General features: G+C 37.2%; 1 protein-coding gene across 12 annotated transcripts in view; it reads left to right on the top strand.

Annotated features, from left to right (window-relative positions):
* Positions 1-13,928, top strand: part of ODF2L (outer dense fiber of sperm tails 2 like) — a 79,982-nt gene that overhangs the window by 22,060 nt on the left and 43,994 nt on the right. For 9 of the 12 annotated variants that reach the window (XM_066376707.1, XM_066376712.1, XM_066376711.1 and 6 more), the window contains exon 2: positions 12,000-12,207. In XM_066376707.1, coding sequence (XP_066232804.1) covers positions 12,053-12,207 — 155 coding nt within the window. In that variant the 5' untranslated portion in view covers positions 12,000-12,052. The remainder of the gene's footprint in view (positions 1-11,999; positions 12,208-13,928) is intronic. The other 3 variants (XM_066376713.1, XM_066376705.1, XM_066376714.1) reach the window with 1 other exon arrangement.

Here is a 13,928-nt window from a genome sequence, read left to right as displayed (position 1 = left end):
TGCGAGAAGAGTGGAACAAATGGATGGCTGCTGGTAATCATGATCTGACACTAACTGGATGAATGAGGAGACTCACTATCACTCAAGTTTGTGAATGGGTGAAAACATGGCAGTCAGTGAAGAATGAAACTGTGGTACAGTCATTCAAAAAATGTATTGGTTGGCAAACCGCTACTCATGAGCCACATGCAGCTCTTTGACCAGCTTAGGAGTACCCTAATTAAGTTAATAACAATGTACCTACCTATATAGTTTAAGTTTAAAGATTTGGCTCTCAAAAGAAATTTTAATTGTACTGTTGATATTTGGCTCTGTTGACTAATGAGTTTGCCGACCTCTGCCTTAGATGGCACTGAAGATGGAATCATATATGAAAATAGCAAAGAAAGTGATACCAGTGATTGTGAGCAGCTGAGCTTCTTAAATTCTGACACTAGCGATGATGAGTTCTTGGGGTTCCCAGACAACTAGAAGAGTATTTGAACATTAAAGTCTCTTCTCATTTCTTAACAGTGCTAATAGTTGTTAATGCTGCTGTTGAGTTTACATTGTTGAAAAATTATTGTGGTGTATTTTATTAAATATTTTAACACACCATTTGGTTCAGAATATTTTTTTTCTTATTTTCCTCCTTAAAACCGTAGGTGCATCTTATGTTCAGTTGTGTCATATGATGTGAAAAATATGGTAACTGCTTTTATTTTTTCAGCTCTTAGTCTTCTTTTTTTTGTCTCTTAACTTTGGCATTTTAATTATGATGTATCTTGGTGTAGGCCTCCTTAGGTTCATCGTTAATGGGACTCTGTGTTTCTTGAACTTGTGTAACTTCTTTCTTCATTAACTTAGGGAAGTTTTCAGCTATATTTCTTCAAACAAGTTCTCTATCCCTTGTTTATTCTATGCTCTTTCAGGAACCCTTATGATGGATGTTATTTTTCTTCATGTTGTCACAGAGGTCTCTTAGAGTTTCCTCAGTCTTTCTGAGCCTCTTTTCTTTTTGTTTCTCTGCTTCTGTACTTACGTTTATCTTGTCATCTAGATTGCTGAGTCAGTCCTCTGCTCTATCCAAGCTGCTGTTGATTTCTTCTAATGCAGTCTTCATTTCTGATATTGTGATCTCTGACTGGTTCTTTTTTATGATTTCAATGTCCTTTTTGATGGATGCTATCTCTTTGTTTAAGTTCTTGTGGTAATCATCCATTGTTGCTCTAAGATCCTTGAGCATCCTAAAAATCATTATTTTAAATTCTGCATCTGGTAGTATGGTTACTTTCATTTCATTTAGTTATCTTTCTGGGGATTTCTCATGTTGATTTATTCAGGTCATGTTCTTTGTTTGCTGATTTTGTCTGTGTATTAGGTAGCTTTGCTCTGACTTTGAAATTTGTTGTGGTATCTTTATGAGGATGATGGGTTCAGTGGTACTGACCTCCAGTCCACCTGACTTCCTTGCTCTAGGAATGCTTCTTGAGGGTGTTATTTATCCTCCTGTTGTATGTTAGTATTGAATGCAGTTGGTCCTTTCATGGGTGTAGTTATCACTTCATGCTGGATAGCTTTTAGGGTCAACCTTGATAATGTGTATTAGACACCGTAGTGTCTTTCCTGTTGGATATATTTATTCTCCTCAGTGTCTGTTGCCTGCTGGACTCCTCTGAGCATGTGCTGCTTGTGTAGCTAGCTGAGTCTAGCATTGGTGCTCTCTGCCACTCACTACTGGTTGTGTTGGTTCTTGGGTTGGCATCAGCTGTTGTTTGTAACCTTTTGTGGGTTACTTGCCTAGCTCTGTTCGCTGTCTATGTCTGCATTTTCTGTGCCTGGGTAGTGTGGAAGGGACCAACCTGTTTATAAAGATCAGCTTCCTTCTGCTTAGAGATGATAGCAGCTCTGTAAAAGTCTCACATTTCATAAAATTTGTCTTGATTTTTCAGCTGTTCCACTTCATCTTGCAGCTATGCAGTCTTCTCACAGAGCCTTCTGTAGGGAGACTATAGTGTGGGCTCAGACTGGCCTCACCCAACCAACCCCTCTACAGGTTGCAGGCTTGGTGGATTAGGGCAGCTGGTGTTGGGAATACAACATTAGTGGGCCCCCCCCTACTTCAGGGGTCTTTTGGTCAGGAGCTCAGTACAGGGAAAGTGGCTGCTACTCCAGAGCCTAATCCCTCAGCCACTGCCAGATACTCACATTTTATTTCTCCCCAGCAAAGTGAGCAGCAGGTTCATATTGAATGGGTCTGATAGTCTCCTCTGAAGAAGTTCTTTCTGCTGGTGAGACCTTGGTCTCAAGAAGGAAGACTTGAGAGAGTCTACCTATGAGGCTGACTGTGTTCCCCAGAAGTGGCCTAGTCACTCGACTAGTTCCAACAATAGGCTCCAGGGAACCCATACTTTGAATGTATGTGCTCCAAGTCTCTTCCCTCCGCCCTGTGGAACCTAGCCCAGCAGGGCAGGATATCCAGCACCTCGGCTGGGTGATTATGAAGTTCCGCCCTGTCCAAGGTACACAAGCTGCTGTGCTGGTGCTGATTATGGAAAGCAGACCTTGCCTCAGTTGGGCCCAGTGTGATGAGCCCTCCCTTAGGACATGCCTCCAGCAAGGGTTGTTAGGTTCTGAACCGATGCTCTCTGCACTGGGCCACTGGATGTGCCAGCCCTGGGCCTCCCTGGAGGGAACCCGGTGCAGACCAGTAGGTGACACTGCCCGTGGCTGGCCCTCAGCAACCTTCTTGGAGCTACAAGCAGTCCAGTGTTTTTGGCTGCCTCTGCTGGGTCCAGATGCACATGGAAACACCAAGCTGCACACCTAGGCTGACTTTTACTCACACTGGACCTGGGGGAAGGTCAGCGGAAGGCTAAATTTCCCTGAGTTTCACCTCCTGCAGCTTCTGTCTGATGGCTGCTTGTTGGGTTCTGCCACGGAAAAAACCTCTGGTGGAGTCTAGAGCCCGGAGCAATTCAGGGAACAGGGAGAGTGGTAGGTGTGGCCTCTGCCCCTCAGCCCCAGGTGTCAGTCTGTCCAGACTTTTTCACAGACCTCAGTAGGGTGTGGCCACAAGGAATCCTGTGGGGGTGGCCTCTAAAATCAGAGATAGGGTCTTTCCATAGTCCGGACAGTTTCTACTGAATCTCCTGTGAGGTGGAAGCACCAGTTGTAGTCTCAGGAGATTATGGGGGAAAGCTCTGGCCTTCACATCAGAAAACAGAGTCACTGACATACCCCCTTCTAACTGGCTCACTTCTCAAACGGCCCAGTCTCCATAGGGTGGGGCAGGAGAGATTCCCAAGTGTGGGGAAGTTGCTTTTCCCCAGGCTGATGCCACACAGAGGGGACTGCTTCACCCAGGAAGGATGGCGACTACAATATTGGAGAATGACTAAGCAAAGAGGTTCTGGTTGCTGTGCCCCACAGTGTCTCTCCCTGGGCCTCCAACTTTACACTCTCCTCACATGACTCTAGTCCTCTCCATCTTCTACAGGAACTCCAGGTAAGTGGCTGTGGGTGAGATTTTTTTATGCTGTCCCTTTAAGATGGAGCCTGCATCTCTGACAGTTTCTGTCTCTCACAGACCAAAACCTCAGCTCCTTTTACCACCAAAAACTGTGTGGACACCTCTTCTAGTCTTTAGTACCGCAGGCTGGGGAGCCTGTCCTGGTGCTTAAGACCCTTACCTCTCAGGGTGAACCTCTCCACAGTGAGAGTTTCTCCAGACACTCTGCCAACTTGCTCCTGGGGGCAGGACAGCCCTTTTTGTGTCTCTGCCCTTCCTACTAGTCTCAATGTGGCTTCTGTGATCCTTTATTTAGTATAAAGTTGGTTTTTTAAGATGATCTTAAATTATGTTGTAATCGAAATTTGGTTCTGAGAGGGGGCAGCTGGAACATCCACCTACTCTGCTACCACCTTGGAATCTCTCTGTTACTTTATATCAAAAGATGGGCGTTTGAAGGAAGCTTTCTTATGGGACTCTGATTTAATAGCCCTTCATGTTTCGCATTCTGGAGTTTGGAGTTGGAAATCAAGGTGTCAGCAGGGTTGGCTCCTTTGGAGAACTATGAGGAAAGGATCTATTCCAGGCCTCTCTCCTTGTCCTTCCTCCTGAAATTAGAAGTCCGCTGGTCCAGGTTCAGGCCTTTTCCCTCCAATCAGTTATGACCTCCCCAAACCAGGGCACATATTGGCAAGTGAAAATGAGCACTCCAACAATGGCCTTTTCTCTCATGCTGGAAGTCTGTGCTACAGGAACTGATGCCAGAAACAGGGTTGCATGGTTAAGGGAGTCAGTCTGTTGTGTTTTTATTTTATTTTAATTTTTTTAAGTGAAAAGAGGAGCAATAGTGAGACAGACTCCCACATGCACCCTGACTGGGATCCACTCAGCAACCTCCATAGGGCCAATACTTTGCCAATCTGGAGCTGATGCTCACAACTGAACTATTTTTACCACCTGAATCAGAGGCTCCACAGAGCCATCCTCAGTGCTTGGGAAAGACGCCCTCAAATCAATCAAGCCATGGCTGTGGGAGGAGAAGGTGGGGGAGGAGAAGCAGATGGTCACTTCTCCTATGTGCCCTGCCTGGATATCGAGCCCCAGACTTCCACATGCAGGGTCAATGCTCTACCACTGAACCAACCAGCCAGGGCTCAATATTTCTTTATTGATTTTCTGTTTGGATGATCTATCTAGAGCTATCAATGGAATACTTAGTTCCCCAATTGTGATTGTGTTTTTGTAAGTTTCTCCCTTTAGTTCTGTTAGTAGCTACTTGATATATTTTGGTGAATTCGATCCATTTACATTTAGGGTAATTATTGATGTATGAGGATTTCCTATAGCCATTTTATCTTTTGTTTTCTGGTAGTTCTGTGCTTGCTTTGGTTCTTTTCCCTTGTGTTTCTGTCCATTGTTTTTGGTGGTCTTCCATACTTTTTCCTCTGTTTTCTCTTTTTTTTAAGTCATGAGTCTCATTTTTTTTTGTCTGTGTATATTTACCATTAGGTTTATGAAAATGAAAGTTTTATATATACAGTTCTTTTTCTTTTGAATGCATATCTGATTTCTATCCTCCTTTGAAAATCTAGACCTATACCCTCTCCCTGTTTATGTTTTTGTTGCACAAATTATGCCTGTTTATGCTGTAAACTTGTTGGTGATCTTATTCATTGTTTTATGACCTTCTGTTCTTTGTTTTAGGTAAAATAACCCCCTGCAATGGAAGTCTGGTGATAAATTTACTCAGCTTCTGTATGTCTGGAGAAATCTTTATTTCTCTTTCATATCTAAAGAATAACTTTGCTGGATATATTATTCTTGGCTGGTAATTTCTCTTTTTCATTGGTTTGAATATTTCATTCTACCCTCTTCTAGCTTACAGCGTTTCTGCTGAGAAGTCTGATGATAACTTAATGGGCTTTCCTTTATAGGTTGCTTTCTTCTTTATCCTGGCTGCCTTGAGAATTCTTTGTCATTAGTTTTTGACAGTTGTAATACAATGTGCCCTGGAGAAACTCTTTTTGGATTGAGGAAATTAGGTGTTCTGTTTGCTTCTTGAATTTGAGGCTCTAGCTCTTTCCATTGGTTTAGGAAGTTCTCATCAACTATTAATATTTTAAAAAGCTATCATTCCCTTCTTTGTCTCATTTTCTTCTGGTATGCTTATTATTTTTATATTGCTCTTTCTGATGGAGTAAGATAGTTCGTGTAGAGTTCTTTCATTTATTTATTTATTTTTATGTTCAAGTCTTTCTCTCCTTTTCTTTTCTAGATTTCTGTCTTCTATCACTAATTATTTTTTCCATTTGGTCAGCTCTATTTCCTATGCTCACTGGTTTATTCTTGATCCCTTTTATTGAATTCTTCATCTCCAGAATTTCTGTTTGGTTCTTTTTTAAAGTTTTAATCTCTTTGGTAAGTACTCATTTAGTTTCTTGGTTTGTTTTCTGAACTGATTAAACTGCCTATCTGTGTTTTCTTGCATTTCATAGAGTTTTATCAGGACCATAATCTTGAAATGTTTGTCATTTAAGTGTCCAGAAAACAAACTTAAAGACATAGAAATATGTGACTTAAGTGACAGAATTCAAGATTGCAGTTCTAAAAAAACCCAAATTAAAAAATTGATTTAAAGGTAAGAGTTGGTTCTATACAGATAATCCAGGTCTGGAAGTAATTTCAGGACCGGTGATCGACTCAGGGTGATTATTAAAAAATGAACTAAAATAAGATAAACATTAAAAGGACGGTCTGGTGGGAAAACAGCCCCAATAGAATGAGCCCGAGGCCCTAAATAAAACAAACACAAACACAAAAACTCCACCTTTAAGTGCTTCTACTTCATTTTGTTTGAACCTATCACCCCAGCTTTGGCTGGCAAAGATTAGTCTCATTTTGTAGAAGATAAAACCAAGGCCTATTGTGGTTAATGATTGCCCATGTCAAGTGGCTCATAAGGACAAAAACTGATGAGTCTTACTCAATATTCTTTCATTTTTATATAATACAGCTGGATCATCAAAAAATGGTTAAATTATATTTGGTCTACTTGTACATACTCTGAGAAGGAAGAAATAATACTTTTAAAAGATTTTCCTTAGTCTAGTCTAATTTTATACTTAAAGGAATAAGCTATCATCTTTTTAAACTTATATGTGGAGCAATCGATTCAGATGGTTATGGGTGAATGAGGTGTTATATTTGATTGCTTCTTTCTGTACTCATCTCTTGCTATTCTGGCATTCTAATTTTAATTCCTTCAATACTCCTCATGTTTTTATCACCAGTGGAAACAACTTCTGATTTCTTCAAAACTTTTTATAGGAAAAGAATGTTGAAATTTCATCTTTCTGAGACCCTAATGACCAGTTTCACTGCCTCTTCTCTCCTCCCCTCCATATGCCTTGGTCATTCTCCAAATAACACTCGATTTGTCTTTTAAAGATGCTCTTCTGATCTGCCATTTCTATGCTTAAAATTACTTAGTGATCTGTCTTAACCTTTAGGGAAAAATTCAAACTCTTGAGTGTGTCATACAGTTACTGTTTTTAGTGTGTGCAGTCTCATTTTTTGCCACTTGCCCTTGGAATGCCTTTTTTTGCAAAGCTCAGTCTTGTTCTGCAGGACTCAACTGAGATTCCACTTTCTCCTGGGAAGTCTCTCAGGATCCCATTGGAGTTAGGTATCCTTCTATATGCTCTTATGGTACCCCATGAGTTTCTTGTCACAACCTTTAGCACACTGGATTCTAGTGAGCTATTTATTCACTGTCGGCATTCTTTTTAGACTTGTAAACTCTACCTTCAAAGAGCTCAGTCTTATTCACCCTTCATTTCCTTGTACAGAACATTTTTAAAAAAACCATAAACTGAATTGTTAATAGTGCTGTTAAAACCTGACTGGATTAAGGCAAGTTTGTATGTTATTTTATGCTGTGTAGTAGATTCGTATATTTATTTCTATTTTAGTATCTTATGGCTTTTGGTTCAAAACTGAGTTTTACCACTTCCTTACTTATATCTTGGGTAAGGTATTTAACTTTTCTAAAACTTGGCTTTTTCTTCTGTAGCTTTTGGATATTAATAGCAACCTGGTAATGATATTTCGTGAGATGATGTATATAAGGTCAGTCAATGCTCATTAATAAATGACAGCAATTGTCCTCATGTTGAAGAGGTGGAACCTGCTTTATGTTTATCTGGTAAAGGATGCTGACTTTACTTGGGATAGACAATATTCTGAACAACATTGGGCCCATTTTCTACTGGATAGCTGGGTTTTATATGTGGGCCGCCTTTTATCAAAATTGTCCTAGTTTGAATAATAAATTATTTCATCACTCTAACATATATAATATTAGAACCCAGCCTATGCCCTTCACTGGTTGCGTAATTTTTGAGGGCAGAGGATTGTGGGGTATGATATTTGCTCCTGCAGATTTAGTAGCAAGTTAAAAGAAAACAAAAATTGAGCACTTAGGGAGCAATTAAATTCTAAACTGTATGATTTTGAAAATACTATTAGATGTTTAGGATTCTTGGTGGTCTGGAGAAGTCGGGATATTTTGGGAAGGAAGAGGGAGTGGGAAGTATGAGTATAATATTTACAAATCAGTCACTTGTTGTCAGCTTTCCCCCCTATATTATCTAATCTGTAACCCTTTTATCTTTAAATTTCTTTATTCATTGGACAGAGGAGTTAGCTAATTATTTATAGTCATGATCTACATAATGACATTTCAGTCAACATTGAACTTCATATATGATGATAGTCCCAAAAGGTTATAATGAAGTTGAAATTTCTATCACCTAGGGATGTCCTAACCATCCTAATGTTAGAACACAAAACGTTACTCACATGTTTGTGGTGATGCTGGTGAAACAAACCCTCTGTGCTGCCAGTCACGCAAAGTATAGCACATACAATTATGTTTAAAGTGCTGATCATCAGAAATTTTGTTCTGGTTTGTGAAAGAGTTAACCACCCTGATGTTATACAAGATTAGAGACCCAGTGATCTTTGTCAAGTTCACTTACTCAGGGTGATCTGCATTAGCAGTCCCCCAAATAATTCTATTTTCACTGGTCCCCAAGTGTAAAAAGGTTGAAAACCACTGATATATAGTACATAATAATGGATAATGATAATAAATGACTATGTTACTGTTTTATGTATTTATTGTACTATATTTCTATCATTATTTAGAGTGTATTCTTTCTACTTATTAAAAAAAAACTTTGCTGTAGAACAGTACACTGTGTTATGCCAGCTGCATTCTCATACGTCTGTTTACCATGTTTCTTGATTACATCATATTATCTTTGCTTGATTTAATCTTGTGTTGTTTTGTACTGTAATATGCTGTATGGGCTTGTAGCTGCAGCAGATAGCCGAAGTGTGTAGTAGGCTATACTATCTAGGTTTGTGTAAGAGCACTCTGTGATGTTCACACAATGATGAAATCACCTGACAATGCATTTCTTTGAACATATCTCCATCATTAAGTGGTGCATGAGTGTACGTTAAACTCTCTGTATCAGAAAATGTTTTTATCCCATTTATGACAGTTTTTACTCATAAGATCAATTTTCCACCTTTGGTTATTTTTTTTACTCTTTGCCTATTTTCAAATCTCGTATACATTTTATTTTTCATTAAGGAGTCTAAAAAGCCATACAATTAATTCTCTAGTAAGTTTTTGTCAAGTGTCTGGAATAGTGAGAGAAAAGAGCAGCATTTCTCTATCTATTTTGTGTTCCTTGCTGAATATGTTATGGTGAATTTTTCTGTAGAAGCTGTGTGCTTTTGTTTGAAGTCAGTGGAAGCTAATTTTCCAAGAATTAATGTTTGGCAAAAAATTTTTTTTTAATCTGCAAGATTAATATGTTTTTCTCATCAAAGATGTTTGTTTTTAATACATATTTGTCTGTAGCTGGTTAGTTTACTTAAAACAGTCTAGGTGCTAAGGAAGGTCATGGACTGTGGTTTTTCTTTTCTGACCATGGCCAGCATCACGATCCCTGGACAGCCATCCCTCAAATGCTTATTTTTGGCCAAAATGGAACATAGTTTAGTGAGTGTAGCTGGATCAACATAAACTCGTGACCAGTGCTGGAAAAAGCTTTTAAGTACATGCCTGTTTGGTAGGGGGCTGGGAAAGTCATCTCTGTATAGGAAATTTAATTCTTTAAACATTAAAAATATTTTAAAATTCCTAATCTTTAGAGATTTGATCATTAAATATATGTATAGAATATGTCTTTGTTTCAGCACTAACAAGTTATACAAAAGTATTATTTATACATTTGTCAATTGGCAGTATATTCTACATAATTGAAAACATTTTATTTTGAAACATCTGTTTTTCCATACAAGAATATATTTGGTCCACTAACACAAGAGCATTTTTTTTTGAATGTAGGACTTTTTATGCTAAAGAAAATTACTACATTGTTGTTCAGAACGCATATGTTTTTGGTTATAGTATTGTCACAACACAAAAAATAGTGGTGTGCCTTGTAACCTCTGAAAAATTTTAATTCTGGAAAATATTTCTAGATTGTAAGAATATGATTGTTGTTTATTTCTATGGAAATATCTGAGACTTAATTTATACAGTTCTCTAGTTCACATTTGAGGAGTCAGTAATGAAGATAACCTTTTAGAATGTTGGGCTAAAAGTCATTCTAAATTCCCTGTTTTTACAATGTGTTAATTTTATTTGTTTACCTTTTAAGATAAGACAGTTTTATAGGCGATGAAGCAGAAAAATATATGATTTTATGTTGTGATAAAACTTTTAGGAAAATTGTATAAGTAGCTGTCAGTAGCCCACAAAGCCAAGTATGAACTCATTTAAAATACTGATACCAAACTGAGTCTTACCTCATTAAACATTTTCTAAAACTGAAGATCCCTGTCCCCTCACACTGATTTTTGAAATTTTATTCCAAATATGGGAACCATATTTCTTTTAATGATCCCCCAAAAGATGAATCAAGGGATGAATAAGTAGAAACAATCTTTGTAGTCTATTCATTAACTTCTCTAAACCTTGACTCCTCTCCTTCAATTGTTGCTTACATTTTACAAGGCTTATAGGTTCTGAGGATTAAAATATAAATAAGACATTCTTTCTTGAGATTCCAGTGTACAGAGAAACAAATGTTCAAATAAGTGAATGGCTGAAAGATAAACACCAATTCCTCTCTGAGGGCAGTTAGCTATTGCAACTGAACAAATCAGTAGATGATAATTGTCTTGATGCAATGACTTAAACAGAGCATATTCTTCTTAACCCTTAGGTTGGGTTTATTTGATTTGTGTATCTGTAGATTTTTAATTTCTTCTAAACTATAGATAGCTCAAATATTGTTATTCCCTAATATTGGATGTTGCATGTTTGCAGCATTCAAGTAGATCATCGTATAGTATTTGTCAGTTATTCAGCAGTTCAATGTGAACATGAGTTGCTGACATTTCCAAAATATGAGCATGCTTTTCATTGGCCTATATTCTAAATATATGCCTCTGTGGTATATAGTCTTCAAACAAAAACAGATAAATTTATTTTCAGACACTTGGGAAGGCTTATGAATCGCTAACTAATAATGTAAATAACATGCAACCTATAATTTTATGTCTACCTAAAGTACTGAAAATTCTTGAACAGATGTTTTTATAGCCCAGATATATAAAAATAAATTACAAAGAGGTAACTATCTCTGAAAAAATGTGGAGAATCTTAAATGTAAATTTTGATTTTGTATAAACATAAAATGAAATCAGGAAGACACATTACTATATATTAAAGTGTGAAAACACAGCATTATAATTGCTGAAATGTTAACATTAATTAAACTGAAACAGTTTTAAAGAAATTCTTAAATAAATGTAAAAATAACACCTCCAACTTTGAGAAAACAATTAGATTATTCAGTAAAATATAGACATAATGCCATCTCTTCATTCATTATCACCAAAGAATGCTAGATTAAGCTAGCTGGGAAACAGGAGTAAATTAATTTAATTTTGAAAGGTCTACTTTCAAAGAAGTAACTTATCTTCTTTGTACACATTATCATCAAATTCTTTTAAAAGTATGTAAAATTTCTACTGTTCTAGGCATAAATAACATATGTTTCCTATTGGATGGATCTAATGAAACTGAACACCATCATTAACTGTCATTTATATTCATTTTCTAGTCCAACTGGATTCAGATATTATTTTAATACTTTAAGAAATAGATTAATTAAAGTTTCTATAGTCTGTGATTATATAGAAAGTAGTGGGCCTTTTGGAAACTATGGAAATTTTCGTTGTTGAATGGTTGTGCTATGCAATTTTGATACTATTTTGAATTAGTATCACAATGAGTAGCAGTTATGAGTTTTAATTTGTGAAATATTATTCCTTTACAGATCTTCATATTTTTATTAAAGTGTATTGACATAAAAATTAAATAAATGGTAAGTTTAAGAACTAAAATATTTTCTGGCTTTAGGTTATGTGGAGAAGTTGTTGTGGAGGCCGTCTCTAAATTCTTTGACTGAGTTTATGGAGAAGACTGCAAATGATGGAAGTCGTCCCGAAGAAGTATTTCCCCATTTAAAAAGTAGACCAGAGAAAGAATATGTACCACAGCATGCCAGTGAAAGTCATCTAAGCTGGTATTCTCAACAGTTGGGGATATCTAATTTACTTATTTCAAGGTTTTATGTTTCTCCCACAGTATATATTATCTGAATCAAATACAGCATTTTTTTTCAAGAATATCATCTTGGAGTCTAGTAATTAACATATTTATTTAATCTGATTACAATTTTCTCATTTAGCAGAATTTGACAAATTTTTTTGGAATCTAAGTGAAAGTAATTAAAAATGAAAATCTTACCTATTAAGAATTTTAAAGTATAAAGTATTTTAACTAAGGTAAATAAAGATACAAATTATGGAATACTGGAAATATAGTTAATGAGTACCAATTCACTGTTACTTTGTATATTGCTTTTTAACAAATGCCTGCCATATTTTGCTTTTTTAGAATGGGTAATATACTCATTATTTATATGACTCATTGCTCCCCAAAATGACAATCTTGAAATTCTAAGTATGGATGGTATAACCCAAGTCCAGCTTTTAGTTTTAGCTTGTTATAAGTGAAAATGTTTGGTCATATATAATCATTCTTGACTTTTTGCCTGGTTTTTAATAATGGGCACTTGTCATTTATAGCCTTAAGAACACAATCTACATTTTGACATAGCCTCTAAGATGCCATCAAATGTTGATGAACCATTATATATGTTCTATAAAGAAGGGAAAAAACTGCCAATTAAAGAAACGTGGAATTTTATTTATAAATATTGAAAAAACTCCTTAATTATACATAGATTTTGATTTCAAATAACTCTGTGTTTATATAAAAACAAAATGTAAGTGTAGGGCCCTGGTCGGTTGGCTAAATGGTAGAGCATGTGCATGCCCTGGTTCGATTCCTGGTCTTGGCACAAAGGAGAAGCGACCATCTGATTCTCCACCCTTCCTCCTCTCCCTTCTCTCTCTCTTTCTCTTTCTTCCCCTCCCCTCCCGCAGCCAAGACTCCACTGGAGCACGTTGGCCCCGGGCGCTAAGGAAGGCACCATGGCCTTGCCTCAGGCGCTAAAATGACTCCAGTTGTAATGGAGCAACGCCCCAGTTGGGCAGAGCATCGCCCCCTAGTGGGCATGCCAAGTGGATCCCTTAGGGAGCATGTGGGAGTCTATCTCTCTGCCTCTCTGCTTCTCACTTCAGAAAAATACACACACACACACACAAGTAAGAATAATAAATGAGTTAAAGTATTTTCAAAACTTCTCTAGTATTCAAGTTCAGTGCTTCTGAATCACTTTTTGACTCAAGCTGTCCTTGCTATTAAGCATATTGGTGATTTGGCACTTTTTAGGAGCATCTTTAACTGAAATAAGATTTCTTGCTGCTGGGATTACAATATACAGTGAACTTACATTGGAGTCTTGCTTCTGGAATGTTACTAAACATTCCTGCTTCCCCAGCTCTCCCAACCTCTCTCCATGATCCTTTATTCCTAGGAGTTAAAAAGTGTTCCACCTCATCTCTGAGCTATTTGGCAAAGCATTTGACATTTATTCTATAAGTTTGGAGCATGTACAGGATAGACAGACAGCTCAGGACTTCCTCTTGAGTGACAGAGATTATAGGAAGCATCCTGATTTCAGGACGTAAAAATGTGACCCCTCTCCCCACCAGAAATGTCTTAGAGTGATATGCAATAGTGTCTAGGTAAAACATAATGAAGAAGGCAAGTATTACCAGTTTTGTTCTGAGTGATAATTATTATAAAGCCAAATGTGAAGGAGTTTTAGATTACCTGGAGAGTTTAGTTGTTTGTTTTCTACTTAACATATTTATTCTT

The sequence above is a fragment of the Saccopteryx leptura genome, chromosome 3, assembly GCF_036850995.1.
Source record: "Saccopteryx leptura isolate mSacLep1 chromosome 3, mSacLep1_pri_phased_curated, whole genome shotgun sequence".
Taxonomy (NCBI): domain Eukaryota; kingdom Metazoa; phylum Chordata; class Mammalia; order Chiroptera; family Emballonuridae; genus Saccopteryx; species Saccopteryx leptura.
Note: the sequence above shows the minus strand (reverse complement) of the source record. Positions and strands in the feature narration are given on the sequence as shown.